General features: G+C 34.9%; 2 protein-coding genes across 2 annotated transcripts; both read left to right on the forward strand.

The window, feature by feature from the left end:
- Positions 1 to 704: 704 nt before the first annotated feature.
- On the forward strand, positions 705 to 1634 carry LOC123641812 (olfactory receptor 4C6-like). Its single transcript, XM_045556746.1, has one exon. The coding sequence runs from the start codon at positions 705 to 707 to the stop codon at positions 1632 to 1634; it is 930 nt and encodes a 309-aa protein (XP_045412702.1).
- A 9746-nt stretch (positions 1635 to 11380) lies between these two features.
- LOC123641813 (olfactory receptor 4A5-like) lies at positions 11381 to 12325 on the forward strand. The gene has a single exon (XM_045556747.1). The coding sequence runs from the start codon at positions 11381 to 11383 to the stop codon at positions 12323 to 12325; it is 945 nt and encodes a 314-aa protein (XP_045412703.1).
- The last annotated feature ends 1763 nt before the right edge of the window (positions 12326 to 14088 follow it).

Here is a 14088-nt window from a genome sequence, read left to right on the forward strand (position 1 = left end):
TAATTCCCTTTATCAACTTGTTTTTAAGATAAAATGGGATAATTATAAAGTAGTTATAAATTATAAAGCATATTTATATTTATAAGTTATAAAGTATAATTATAAATTATAAAGTATTTAAAGTAATTGAAGAATGATAGGCTAAGAGCATACTTGCTGAAGAAGCAATATTGATGTTTGAGGACACTGATTCTGGAATCAGAAAATATGGTCCACGTTCTGGCTTCACTTCTCACTAGCTATGCAACCTTGGTCAAGTTTCTTAAGCTCTGCAGGATTCAGATTCTTCCTATGTAAAACAAAGCAAATCATGGAATTATTCTAGTACCAGGAGTATTTTAGTGCCTAGAATGAGGAATTGCCCCCAATATGAGGCAGGTGCTCAAAAAGTTGGCCATTAATAATAACAATCATAAAGGTAGGAGAAGGAGGGAGAGAAAGCCATTGCACATGGAAGAACAATTTAGAAAGAAAGGAGAAAAGGTTTGGGGAAACCTTGTATTAATGAAGTATCTGTTTTTTTAAATTCTTTATTTAGCCCATTCTTAAAAGCCAAAGGTTTGGATGGCAAATAAATTAATAAAAAACAATTCCCACACAGTCCTGGAAATATAGGAAGCCAACTAGTCACTAATGATAAATCATATGTTGATTTTTTTTAGGATTCTCAACTCTCAGCTGGAACTCATATCAGCACCTGACAAATGGAAAATAAAAACAATGTGACAAAATTCATTCTTCTGGGCTTTATAGAGAACCCAGAGCTGCGGAAAATATCTTCTGCCATGTTTTTAATCATGTATGTGGCCACAGTGTTGGGAAATCTACTCATCGTGGTCACCATAATCACAAGTCAGAGTTTGAGATCACCTATGTATTTTTTTCTTACCTTCTTGTCCATTTCGGATGTCTTCTTCTCTTCTGTTATTTCCCCCAAGATGATTGTGGACTTTCTCTCTGAGAGCGCTACCATCTCCCTTGAAGGCTGCATGACTCAGCTCTTTGCAGAGCATTTCTTTGGCGGTGTCGGCATCATCCTGCTCATTGTGATGGCCTATGACCGCTACGTGGCCATCTGTAAGCCCCTGCACTACACCAGCATCATGTGTCCTAGGCTGTGCCGCCTGATGGTGGGAGGGGCTTGGGTGGGGGGATTTATTCATGCAGCAATCCAGCTCCTTTTCATGTATCAAATACCCTTTTGTGGTCCTAATATCATAGATCACTTTCTATGTGATTTGTTTCAGTTGTTGGCACTTGCCTGCATGGACACCTCTATCCTGGGCCTCTTAATCACCCTCAACAGTGGGGTGATGTGTATAGCCATCTTCCTTATCCTGATTGCCTCCTACACGGTCATCCTATGTTCCCTGAAGTCTCGTAGCTCTGAAGGGCGGCGCAAAGCCCTGTCCACCTGTGGCTCCCACCTCATGGTGGTTGTGTTGTTCTTCGTGCCGTGTATTTTCTTGTACACGAGGCCTGTGGTCACTTACCCCATTGACAAGGCAATGACTGTGTCTGATGCAATCATCGCACCCATGTTAAATCCCTTGATCTACACCCTGAGGAATGCAGAGGTGAAAACTGCCATGAAGAAGCTTTGGATGAAACAGGAGACTTTGGTTGGCAAGTAACTGTCATGCTGAGAGTGTTTCCCCTATGCAGTAGTCTTTCTTTCAGAAATGAGTGAGAACTAAACCTGTGCATTCTCCCTGGCAGCCAGGGGCACCTTTTAAAACTACAGACTCTGATTTATGATTCAGATTATTTACAGTTTAGAGATTATGACACTCTCCTGTTTTATACTTGTACTCAGTTCCCATTGCCTCAGAATCTCCTAGTCTTGACCTAGGATTCCCTGATCATCTTGCTGCTGCCTCCACCTCTGCAAACGCATCTCGAACCCTCACCCGCTCCCTCCCTAAGCATCAGCCCTAGAAGTACACAAGCCCTTCCCCACCTCAGTGCTTTTACTTCTCTCTATCTGAAAATTAGCCCTCACACTCTGCAGCTGGTTGTTTCTCTCTAACTTCCAGTAGTTAGATTAAGTTGCATTTTCTCAGAGAAGCCTTTCCCCTCCATGACTCTATTCGAATTTTCTTCCATTCCTGCCATTATTCTCTATCTTAACATCTTCATTTTCCTAGTAACAATGACCAAAAGTATAATTATCTTTGTATAATTACCATTTGACTTCTGCTACTTTCCATCTCCTTCTCCAGAATGATGTCAATGAGGGAAAGACTTTTGTTTTATTTATGCTTGGCACCTGTTAGGTTTCCAATAAGCATTTGTTTTGTAATTATAGAATACAAGAGCTTTTGTTTTCCAAATAGACAAATTTAGATGGTTAGGGAAGAAAATGAGACAACCATTAATTTAGTTTAATTTAATTTAAAATAAAAAAAGTCAGAAAGTGATTATTAGAATGAGTTAATGGAAATGGAGGGCTAGGATTATATTTTAGAGGATACTTAATAGTGAGTAGACAGAGAAGGATTCTCTAAGTAGGTGACATTTCACCTGATTTTATATTCTTTTCATATTTCCTTAGGAAAAGTTATTAAATATGTTAATTAATAAGTTTAATAATAATGAAGAGCACCAATAATTGAAAAAATGATCAGAAGATAATAGACATATACAGATTAGTAGAGTGAAGAATCTAGAGAGAGAAAACTCTCATGCAAAACTACCATGGTATTTTCAAGAAACCCTAAAAGACCAGTGTGGGTGGAACATAATGATCCAAGTAAAAAGTAGAAGAGGTTTGAGAAATGTAGCAATGTATCAGATTATGAATACATCTAAGGTTGGAGCCCTCCCCAAAGCCCCAAAGAGAATGAATGTTGTTATCACCTCTTCAAAATGACCCAAGGTCAAAAATGTGTTCAGAACACAGGTAGACTAATTTTTGTGCTGTAGAGGAGTTGTACCACATGGCATGGAGAGATTTTATAGCTAAAAATAAATGAATAAATAAATATAATTTTTAAATAAAATAAAATAAAGATTTTGTAGCTACCTTCTTGTGTCCTTTAATTTTCAATTGTAGAGCAAATGTCAAAATATCTCCTTAAAATATTTCAGATTATGGTAGCCATCTTGAATTTACATTTCTTTATTTTTTTCACTTATCAACACAGAAGAAAATTCAATAATAATGTGATTATTTGGATCTTTATTAAAACCTTATGATGATTTTTTATTATAGTCATAGAATAAAAACATTGGAATGGACCTTAGAGTGATGTCCTTAATCTTATATTTGTATATGTGAGGATTAATAACTTGACAAATGCCAATCAAATAAACAGCTTAATATTAGTTTTAGGTTTATGTTTCTTATTGTATAGTTGAGAGTTTTTCTGACAACATGATCCTATAATTTAGAGTCAGTTGCCAGTTTGTTCACTTTTCTGTGGATGATTAAAATTAGTTCTCATTAAATGGGGTGCTTCTCTTTTTTATTAAGTACTTTTCCACAAGTAAGTCTTGGCAATTTTTTTTTATTTCAAAATATTAAGGGGGTACAAATGTTTTTGTCACATGCATATCTTTTACAATGCTTACGTCAGGGCTTTTAGTGTAGTGTTTTCTAGTTTATATTCTTGATGTTGAGAGACATATTTTATGATTATAATTCTAATTCTTTGAAATGTGTTGAGAATTGCTTTGTGGAGCAGCATGTGCTTGATTTTTTTAAAATGTTCCATGTGCAATTGAAAAAGAATATGGATTTTACAGCTGTTGGATACATTCTTCTCTGAAGTCAATACGTGAAAACTTTTAGTGGTGTTGTTTAAAGCTTAAATAATCATATGAATATTTTTCTGTGCATAGTTTTGCCTCTACTGAGAGTTGAGCTAAAATCTTCTTGTATTATTGCTGATTTGTCTATTTCTCTTTTTAGGTCAATCTATTTTTTAAAAGTCCAGTGAAGCTATGTTTTTAGGTGCATACTAATTTATAATTGCCATATCTTCCTTTTACTGACCTTTTGCTATTAAAAAAAATTTATCTCTGGTAGTGCTTTTTGTCTTGAAGTCTAGTTCTGCCTGATACTAGTAACAAAACTGTTCTTTTGGTCAGGGTTTATGTTGTTTCTACCTTTTTTGTCTTCTTATTTAAGAAATTTCGCTTGTTAGGCTCTTACAATTACGTTCTTTTTTTTAATATGGAGAACTTAATCATTTATTTTTAAAAATAAAATTAATCATTATAAATATTAAAAAGTTGAAAAACAAAAGATTTTGGCATGGATGCAGTGAAATGGGAACATTATACACAGTTGATGGTAATGTAAACTAGTACACAGCCACTATGGAGCGCAATGTGGAGATTCCTCAGAGAACTATTAATAAAAGTAGACCTATATTTCAATCCAGCAATCCAATTACAGGGTATCTACCCAAAGGAAAAGAAGTCATTTTATAAAAAAGACACCTGCACTCAAATGTTTATTGCAGCACAATTCACAATTGCAAAGAAATGAAACCAGCATAAGTGCCTATCAACTCACAAGTTGATAAAGAAAATGTGGTGTGTATGTGTACCATGGAATACTACTCGGCTATTAGAAGGAATGGAATAATGTCTTTTGCAGAAATGTGGGTGAAACTGGAGACCATTATGCTAAGTGAAGTGTCTCAGGAAGGAAAAAACAAATACTGAATATCCTCACTTATAAGTGGGCACTAAACGAGATATACATGGTCATAAAGTGGTGTCATGGACATTGAAAACTAAGAAGGGGGGAGGGATAAAAAGCTCCCTGTCAGGTACAATGTACATTATTCTGGTGACAGTTACACTGAAAGTCCTGACTTCAGCATGATTCAATTGATCCAGGTAACAAAAAAAATTTGTACCTTGTAAACTTTTTGAAATAAAAATAATTAATCATATTTTTTTATTTTAATTTACCATCTTCCTATTGGTTTTATATTTATAAATATTACCTATATTTAATATTCATTTTTTATTTACTCCCATATTTCTTCTTTCTCATAGTCTTCATTCTTTCCTGCGTTTCCTTTTTTCAATTTCAGAGCTTTTTCCATTTTCCTGAAGATCAGTCTTCAGAGGTCTATATAGTATCATCTGGCTGGTCACAGAATCTCTAAGTATTTATTTGTTTTTTTTCATTTGGTCAGGAAAATCTCTGCATTTTGCTTAAGTTTCTATAAGATTTTAAAATTGATATTTAGTTCTATGTGCACATATATTTCCAGTTAGCACCATGAAGATCTATTTCCTTCATCTTCTGGTTTTCACCACTTCTTTTTAAGAAATAAGTTGTCAGTCTTACTGCTATTTTCTTGAATGCAGTACGTTCTTAATAGTCTCTCTTTGTATTTTGGTCTCATTATGCTTGACTTTTTCTATTTACCCTTTTAAAATTATTCTTTTTAAAATTTATTCTTCATGAAACTTTTAACACCCTATGAATGTACTGCTTAATGTCTTTCAACAGTTTTAGAAAATTTTTGGCTGTATCTTTTCAAATATTTTGGCTACCCTATTCTCTTTGTCTTCTCTTTCAGGAATTGTAATTACACTAAATGTGCAGTACAGTTTAGCACTGTATCCTTTATACTTCTTTTATACTATTTTCTGCATTTACTTTATTGCTCTCAACATTGGTCTGTATATTTTTTTCTAATATTTCTTCTAATTCACTAATTCTCTATCAGTTTCTAGTCTGCTGTTAAAGCCAATCATTGAGCTATTAATTTGAGTTAATATATTTGAGTTTACAAATGTATTATCCATCTTGTTTTTTTAATTTTTTGTACATGCTAAGCTTATTTTAAAATGCATGTTTTTTATTATTTGAATAATCTATATCTGTTTTTATTGCTCTTGCCTTTCACTCAGGCCTTGTCTTCTCCTATACTTTGTTATTTTTAAGTGCCAGATTTTGTATATAAAATATCGTCATACAATTCAAGACTTTTCTGATGTTTTCTTTTTTAAGAAAGGATTTCCTGTGTTTCTAGCTGGCAGTCAGAATTGGAGAAGTAAACATCCCGGATAACATTCATCCAATCAAGAAATTAGATGATTAAAGCTGGGCTTGATTTCCTTTGAGGACCACTCTATGGTCTAAACTCCCCCACTCCAAGAGTAAAGCCCTCAAATGGTTTCAGATGAAAGCCTGGCTGTTAAAAAAGACTCTTCTCCTTGGTAGACCTTGAATTTCCTGTCCCTCAGGGTAAAACATGTATAGAAGTTTCCTCCCAACTTTTCAGGCTTTCATTTGTGGATTTTAGGATTATTCCATATTTGTATAGAAAAGAGACCCCACTTGCAGAGTTTAGCTCTCTGACTTTCCTTCAAAATATTGGTACCACAGATCCTTTGTACCTTGCTAGTTTTATAAATGCTTTCAAGCTCATGCATATTACATTTTTCTAGTTCCTCTGGTTGTTCTTATTTGGAGATTTGAGGTAAAATGAAACATTTTTGCTATCTCTATATTTAACTTTCTAGTTTGGCAATAGATATTGGTTACAGAGAATTACCATGGATTATGGCATGTTTTGAAGCAACATTTCCATCAGTTAATATTTTTGATGTATTTTTTATTGCAGTAAATAAATTCAGATTCTAGGCAGTTGTAGGCATCATCTATTCTAGCAAATACTTTTGCCACATAAGCAGAAAGCATTAGTAGTTCTTTGAATTCAGCTGAAAGGGAAGTACAGAATGAAATCTTATGCATATATTAGTACTTCATCTTGGAGTCATATTTTAATCAACAGTAACTTTGATCACATCAGGTAGTTCTTCAGAATTAAAATGGTTGTGCATCTTTTAGTACTTACCACTAAGAGAGGCACAGTGCTTAGATTTGGCCTTTAAGTTTTAGAAATAATACATAGGACATCTGCGTTGGCTGGATGCAGTCGATTTATTAGCTAAATTGAAATCTGCCAACTTTTACTGGAGGCCATTGCATGATAAAGATCTTTGGCTGGTCAGATAGGTGTTTATTTGACTCTTTATCTAAGGCGCTTATGGCACAGAGATCCAATATTTAACTAAACATATGATGAAATAAAGATGTGCAATAGAGCCATATAAATGGAAGAATTATTTTCCTGATAAAATAACTCAGGGGATTTCTGAAAACTCTATTTTCTTCCCAAGTTTGATACATATTCAGTTGGTCTCTAGTCCTCTAGGTGTCATGCTTTCTTCTGATATCCATCATTGCTTGTAGAAATTTGCAGAAGGTCTCCATTTCCTCGGATGAGACTGGGGACATACAGGGAGATGCTTTTAATAAGGAAAGCAGTGGTCATAGAGGTATGTTATTTGAATGACTGAAAAACTAAAGATTTTTTCTTCTGCCTGTAAGAACACTCTGTCATTAGCCTTTCCAACAAGTTAGATCCCAGCACTTGCCTTGTTAGATACCGAAATTAATAGCTAGGCACATGAATGTTATAATTAATGCTCAAAGTAAAGTGCTTTTTGGTTGCTTCTTCAAAACTGAGAAGAAAAAATTTCAGTAACTAAGTTTAGTGTTGATAAATTTGTTGTTTATTTTTGGCACCAAATAATGGAGCTGGCATGTTAATTTCCACTAATTAGGTCAATTTTTACATAGTCAGGCAAACATAGCATCTCTGTTTTTTTTGAATGAATTTTCTCATCAGGTGAGAATATTCAACTACGTTGGTACAGTAAATATTGATATTATGTTTAAGTGTCTTGATGTTTTAGGCATCTTCTTTGAATACTTCTACATCTGTGAAAGAATGAGATAATGGGAAGTCTGTATGGAAATATAGAAACTGTAGCCACTTGCAACAATTTCTAAATTCAATCATCATCCACATATTACCATGTGTTGTATGATCACACATGGATGCATGAGGTATCTACAGTTACAGTCAGTGAAAGAAGCCTTGATTTTCCCAGACCAAGGACAAGATTCAAGAAGTGAGTTCTTGAAACTGACACAGGATACTCATTGAAAATTCCTGTGATGTGTTGAAATATAACAACCTCTTAAATATCATATATTTTCACTGGAGAAATCTGAATTGGAAAAATTAAGCTAGCAAAACACAGAAATTAATCAGAATATACAAAGTGTATTTCATTTTAATATACAGCCTGATAGGTGTTTGTTTTCCATTTTGCCAAATACATAGAGAAACACATTGCACATTATGTGTATAACACATAAACCCATGGATTATAATCTCAGTTTTTTGGATATGATATTTTACATGATGTATTAACAAAGCTGTAGAATTACTTTAGATATATTTGAATTAGAGAATTTAAAATTGCATATCATACCAAACATGTTAGAGTATAAAGGAAAAAATGCTTATTATGTTCTAGAACCAAGATATTGGCATTTATGTAGGAATCTAAAAATTGTCCCTGCAGATATGTTAATATATATATATGAAGAAACAATTGCCCAGGGAAGTACTTGTCTACTGTCATTTAGAAAGATTTATAAGACTATAATTTTAACATACTACAGAGAGTATTTTTGTTAATATGGGAATTTATCTTTTAAAAATGTCATGTTCTTAAGAATCTATGTTAAATTATTCATATTCTATGAATGTGTTAACTTATTGTTTTAAGTTGAAAGACTAGGAATACTACCATTTGGTTTTTAAAGTATTAAATCTTTGACGACTTAAACTTCAGAGGATAGTTTATGTACCCTATTTTACAAGTAAATATTAATAGTAAAATTGCCCAATAGAAGATTTATCCTGGTTAAATCTGTCGGTGATTAAAGCGAGAAAAGGCACTAAACCTTGCGGAAAGTGAGATGTGGATAATAAAAGAGAATTGGATACAAGACTATCTTATACAGTTATGTTTTTTTGACAGTTATGCCATTATCAGTCTATAGCTTCGAAATTGACAGAACTCCTGAATTATGTGAAAGAGACTTGTACAATGTTCATCACAGCTGGTTTCTAGCGAGAGCTCAAACTCCTCATACACCTGACGTCCCCCACTGCCAAATCCCTGTAAGTGGAATCATCTTGTGCACATAGGAGGTGTATTAATTCTGTAATATTCCTCACAAATGAATAACCAAAAATTTGGGGTTTGTATCTATACTTGTCCCATTCTTCTCGGTTCTTTAACTTTGTCCTTAACCATCAGATCTAGAAACTTTAGGAAATCAATGATTTTTCTTTTGGAATTTTAAAAGGTTTTCTTTATGAGGATCTGGTCTGTGTTTGTTATGGCTGCCCCGTGAAGCCTCCTGTGTATCCGCAGGGACCCTCAGGAGATTGGGCTCCCAGTAGTACTTCCTCCCTGAAAGAAATTTTTCTGAAGAAGATTTTTAAAAGAAAACTAACCTCACTTAATTATCACATTAATATTCTTATTATTTGTGGACATTCATTTATTAGCTATAATTTCTCTGTTTCCCGATTTGATCTTTCCTTTCTTTCATTTTCTACTGTGCAGCTTTCCCTCTGGTGACGGGTCCAACTTTCCCCCTATTATTCTGCATACTTGACGTCAAAGTCCATCCCAGCACAGGTATAATTACTACTCATATATAATTAAGGAGGTAATTCCTAAGATGTATAATTTTATTGTATTCCCAGAAAGAAATTAATGAGTATAGGTGAACTATTCTTTCTACCTTGGACTATTTCTATAATTCTTTTCAAGTTAACCAAGATCCAGATGATTTCTTTTGATTGAATGTTCATAGTGACGTATTCAAGAACACTAATAATAGCTCTCATTTATAGAGGCTTTACCAAGTGCCAGGCACTTTACTTTGCTGTAATACAACAACAACCCTAAGAGGGTTATCCTCATTATGGGTATCCTCATTCTAAAAACAATGACACTGAAGGACAGAGAGTTTTATTAAGTGGCTCAAAGTCACATAGTAAGTAAGTGTTGATGCTGGGATTGTGGCAGAGGCAGGGTGGCTCCAGAGTCCACATTATTCACTGCTGTGCTGTGCTCTCTCTCTAAGAATGTCTAGGATCTTAAATAGGTAGGCCCTGATGAGAAACTTAGAGTCATTATTTGCTCACTGTAATGATCAAATCCCATTTGCCACTGGCTTACATTTTGCAAGGAACAGTGACAATCTGGGAAATTGCTATTTTATTATAAAAAATAAGAAAAATGAAAAAAAGTCAGCAGAGTAGAATAAAGTAGGGCTGCATTGATGGGATCATAGAGAGTTCCAATAAAAAAGATTTTGAACCTGTTTGGTTCAATCCTATTATTTTCCAATGGGCAAACCGAGACAGGCTTGTGATTACATTTAGAAAATGTCTCAAACCCATGTCTTCTTACATTGAGCTTGGAATTCTCATTGAGTTGCTTCTTTTTGGAATCTGGACAATGAAGTTCTATTTTTGAGAATTTTCAATGCCTAAAAACCATTATAAATAAACCCCTGTCCCACTGATCTTTACCTCACTTTTCAGTGTCTATTTTCTCCTCCCTCACTACCTAGCTCACCCCAAGAGTTTTGAAAAAAACTACCAACTGTTAATGTGCTGGTTGGTGATAGCCATGAGTTAGTTCAGTTCTCTTCAAAATTAATTGCTAAATATCAGGATAATGTACGTGAGTGTGATAGGAATTGTCCTACAGGTAAAGAGGAAATGAAGAGAATTACAGCTTCTTAAAAAGTAGACAGTAAGAGTCAGACCAATAAATAATGTCCTAAATAACTTTGTAGTAATTTAATACAGTTCACAGTCCAATCTCTTGATATTTAATGAGAGATTCATAAGACAGAATACCCTTTCAGACATGCAGTATCGAATGTATGACAGTGATTGCCATAGCATTGAGTGAGATATTTCAGAAGAGGTTTGTATGTTTGGTGCTACACAGATGATATTGTAAAGATGCCACAACTGCTACAAATTCAAAGGACTGACTCTACGCCAATTTATTTATTTAAAGTTCATTGTCACCACAAGAGAGTAACTTTCTTGAAAGCCAGAACACTTTCCCTGTTCTTTATAGCTGATATCCAAGCCAAGAAGTGACATATTTTACATAAAGAGTTAATAAATGTAGGAATGATTGTTGGGCATTTAACGATTCTTCTCTATAGGATATCTTCTAAGACTTAGAGATAGAAACTTTTACTTGTAGGAGCAAAACAATATCATCTGAGGATAATGGAGTTGTTAAATGAAGGTCTAGTGTGAACTTTAGAAGAAAAACTCACTGGATACTTAATAAATGATCATTGTACATAAACCACTGTTGAAGGTATGATGATGAAGATGTGCTGCATGACATCGTGGGTGTGTTCATAGTCCTGTTCACCATTTCATTACAGGTGCTGGTCTCCTGAGCTCTCAGCTCTGATACAAGACTTATAGAAGAGTGAATGGGAGAGAGTAACAATGTGACAGAATTTGTCCTCCTGGGCCTCACTCAGGATCCTGATGGGCAAAAAGCATTATTTGTAATGTTTTTACTCACATACATTGTGACGATGGTGGGCAACCTGCTCATCGTGGTGACTGTTATCAGTAGCCCCTCCTTGGGCTCCCCAATGTACTTCTTCCTGGTCTCCCTGTCACTCATGGATGCTGCCTATTCCACTGCCATTTCACCGAAATTGCTTGCAGACCTACTCTGTGATAAAAAGATGATTTCCTTCCCAGCATGCATGGGCCAGCTCTTTATAGAACACTTGTTTGGTGGAGCTGAGGTCTTCCTTCTGGTGGTGATGGCCTATGATCGCTACGTGGCCATCTGTAAGCCTCTGCACTATTTGACCATCATGAACCAACAGGTTTGCATTGTTCTGTTGGTGGTGGCCTGGGTTGGAGGTTTTGTGCACTCTGTGGTCCAAACTGTCTCTGTGTACAGTCTCCCCTTCTGTGGACCCAATGTCATCGACCACTTCGCCTGTGACATGTACCCGTTATTGGAACTTGCGTGCACTGACACCTACTTTTTAGGTCTCACTGTGGTTGCCAATGGTGGAGCCATGTGCATGGTCATCTTTACCCTTTTACTCATCTCCTATGGAGTCATTCTAAGTTCCCTTAAAAGTTACAGTCAGGAAGGGAGGGCTAAAGCCCTGTCTACCTGTAGCTCCCATATCATCGTGATTGTCCTCTTTTTTGTTCCCTGTATTTTCATGTATGTTAGACCTGTCTCCAACTTTCCCATTGACAAATACATGACTGTGTTTTATACAGTTGTCACTCCCATGTTGAATCCTTTAATATATACCTTGAGAAATTCAGACATGAAAAATGCTATGAAAAAACTCTGGTATAAAAAGTTAGCTATAGATGGACTAAGAATCTCTTCCCACTGAACATGTTTATTACCAGTTCTAAGCAACAAACAGTAAATTCTAACCATGGATTTTGTAGTCAATTCAATGGATTCTCTAGAAATGCTTCTCTTTATTTACACAAAGTCAATAGAAAGGTGGATTAAATTACATTTTCAGATTAGAATCAATCAAATAGAAAATTTCTGCAGGATAAATACAAGGCACAGGTATCCTAGTATAAGTAAAAATAAAACTAAGCTCACTAAGTTTATATTGAAATGGGACTTAGAAGAAAGTGGTTTATGCTTTTCAAAGGAGAAACAAGCTGTTTTTGAAAATTTACTATCACTCTCATTTAGTTTGGCTAACATATAGAACAAATTTCTCGTGCCAAAACAGTGGATTTTAAGTTTTAATGTTCATTATTCTATCAGCAAAGCAGCTTTCTGTAGCTGCTCAATTCATTTTGTCATAAGATTACTTCTGTTCCTCAGGTCAGTGACCATCCATTTCTAGTTCAGGACATTTGGTTGACATGATACTGTGTTTAGAGAAACTATCAGTGGATAATTTTGTTGGCTGGAATGTGGATGATGAGGAAAACATATTCTAGTTCTTAATTATGATATAGAGACTTCACTTTGGTTTCTCTTTGTGAATTTTCTCACTAGCTATCAACAGCATTTTTGCCATTCTTCTGTAAAGCTTCTCATTTTGTCTTCATGATGCTGAAGATATTGGTAAAGACATGTGTTAGTTTGCATAAGCAATGTGTTTCCCTAAATGTTCATTTCAATTTAAATACTTACACATTGAAGAATGATTTGCTGAAGTATAATTAACTGCTTTTTCAATTTTATAATAAAAAAGTTTTTATCAAACAGCAGCTATCTTGGAATATCAGAAACCAGGAAGAATATAAAATTGCTTTCATTGCAATATGGAACATTATCTATGCTTTGTAAAAGTTTACAGTTTTAACAAATAAATTTTATTATGTATATTTAAGGTATACAACATGGTGTTATGGGATACACATAAACAGTAAAAGGTTACTACAGTGAGGCAAATGAGCATATCTATCATCTTACGTAGTTACCCATTTTTTTGTTTTTGTGAAAAGAGAAGCTAAAATATACTCATCTAGCATGAATTCCAAATATAGTACAATTTTGTTACCTATACTCCTCATGTTCTACATTAGTCAGAGGATACAAAGTAGCAGAAGAAGACATGAGGACCAGTGAATTTAGAGATCTAAAGTACAAATTTACCTTACTAAATGAAAATGTATTTTAACATTCTTATTATTTTAACTGGAGCTGGGGTGCACATGGGGACGGCTCACCTTGCCCCACACATCTCTAGCCAGGGCTCTGCCCTGCTTCTGGACTCACACCCAACTTCCCTCACCTTCCCTCTGCTTCCCTGAGCTTGACACAGACTTGCACTCAGACCCTCACATGTGGGTTTGTGGCAGCATCAGACCAAGGCCTGTTGTTGCCCACGGGACCAGGACCAGGAAACAACTGCATTCTTAGAAAGGGAAGGCAAAGACTTGAGGGCTGATGAAAGTGACCTTTCACAAATGGCACCAATAAAACTGCCCTGAAAGGGGCATAGGTGGGCAAGTAATAAAATGTTTTAAAAATAATAAAACAAAGTAATAGAATTATTTTATTCATATCTTATATGGAGTTTATTCATAAATTATATAGCTTCTTACCTAAAATATTATCAATGTAATTGAAGCTACTAGTGTGTACTTCCCTGATGCTGTTTCTCTGCCTTTCCCCTAAGGT

This window comes from Lemur catta, chromosome 7 (genome assembly GCF_020740605.2).
Source record: "Lemur catta isolate mLemCat1 chromosome 7, mLemCat1.pri, whole genome shotgun sequence".
In the NCBI taxonomy this organism is placed as follows: Eukaryota; Metazoa; Chordata; class Mammalia; order Primates; family Lemuridae; genus Lemur; species Lemur catta.

Bases quoted from the DNA above. Each gene is read 5' to 3' on its own strand.
- LOC123641812 (XM_045556746.1), top strand. From the start codon at position 705: ATGGAAAATAAAAACAATGTGACAAAATTCATTCTTCTGGGCTTTATA.
- LOC123641813 (XM_045556747.1), top strand. From the start codon at position 11,381: ATGGGAGAGAGTAACAATGTGACAGAATTTGTCCTCCTGGGCCTCACT.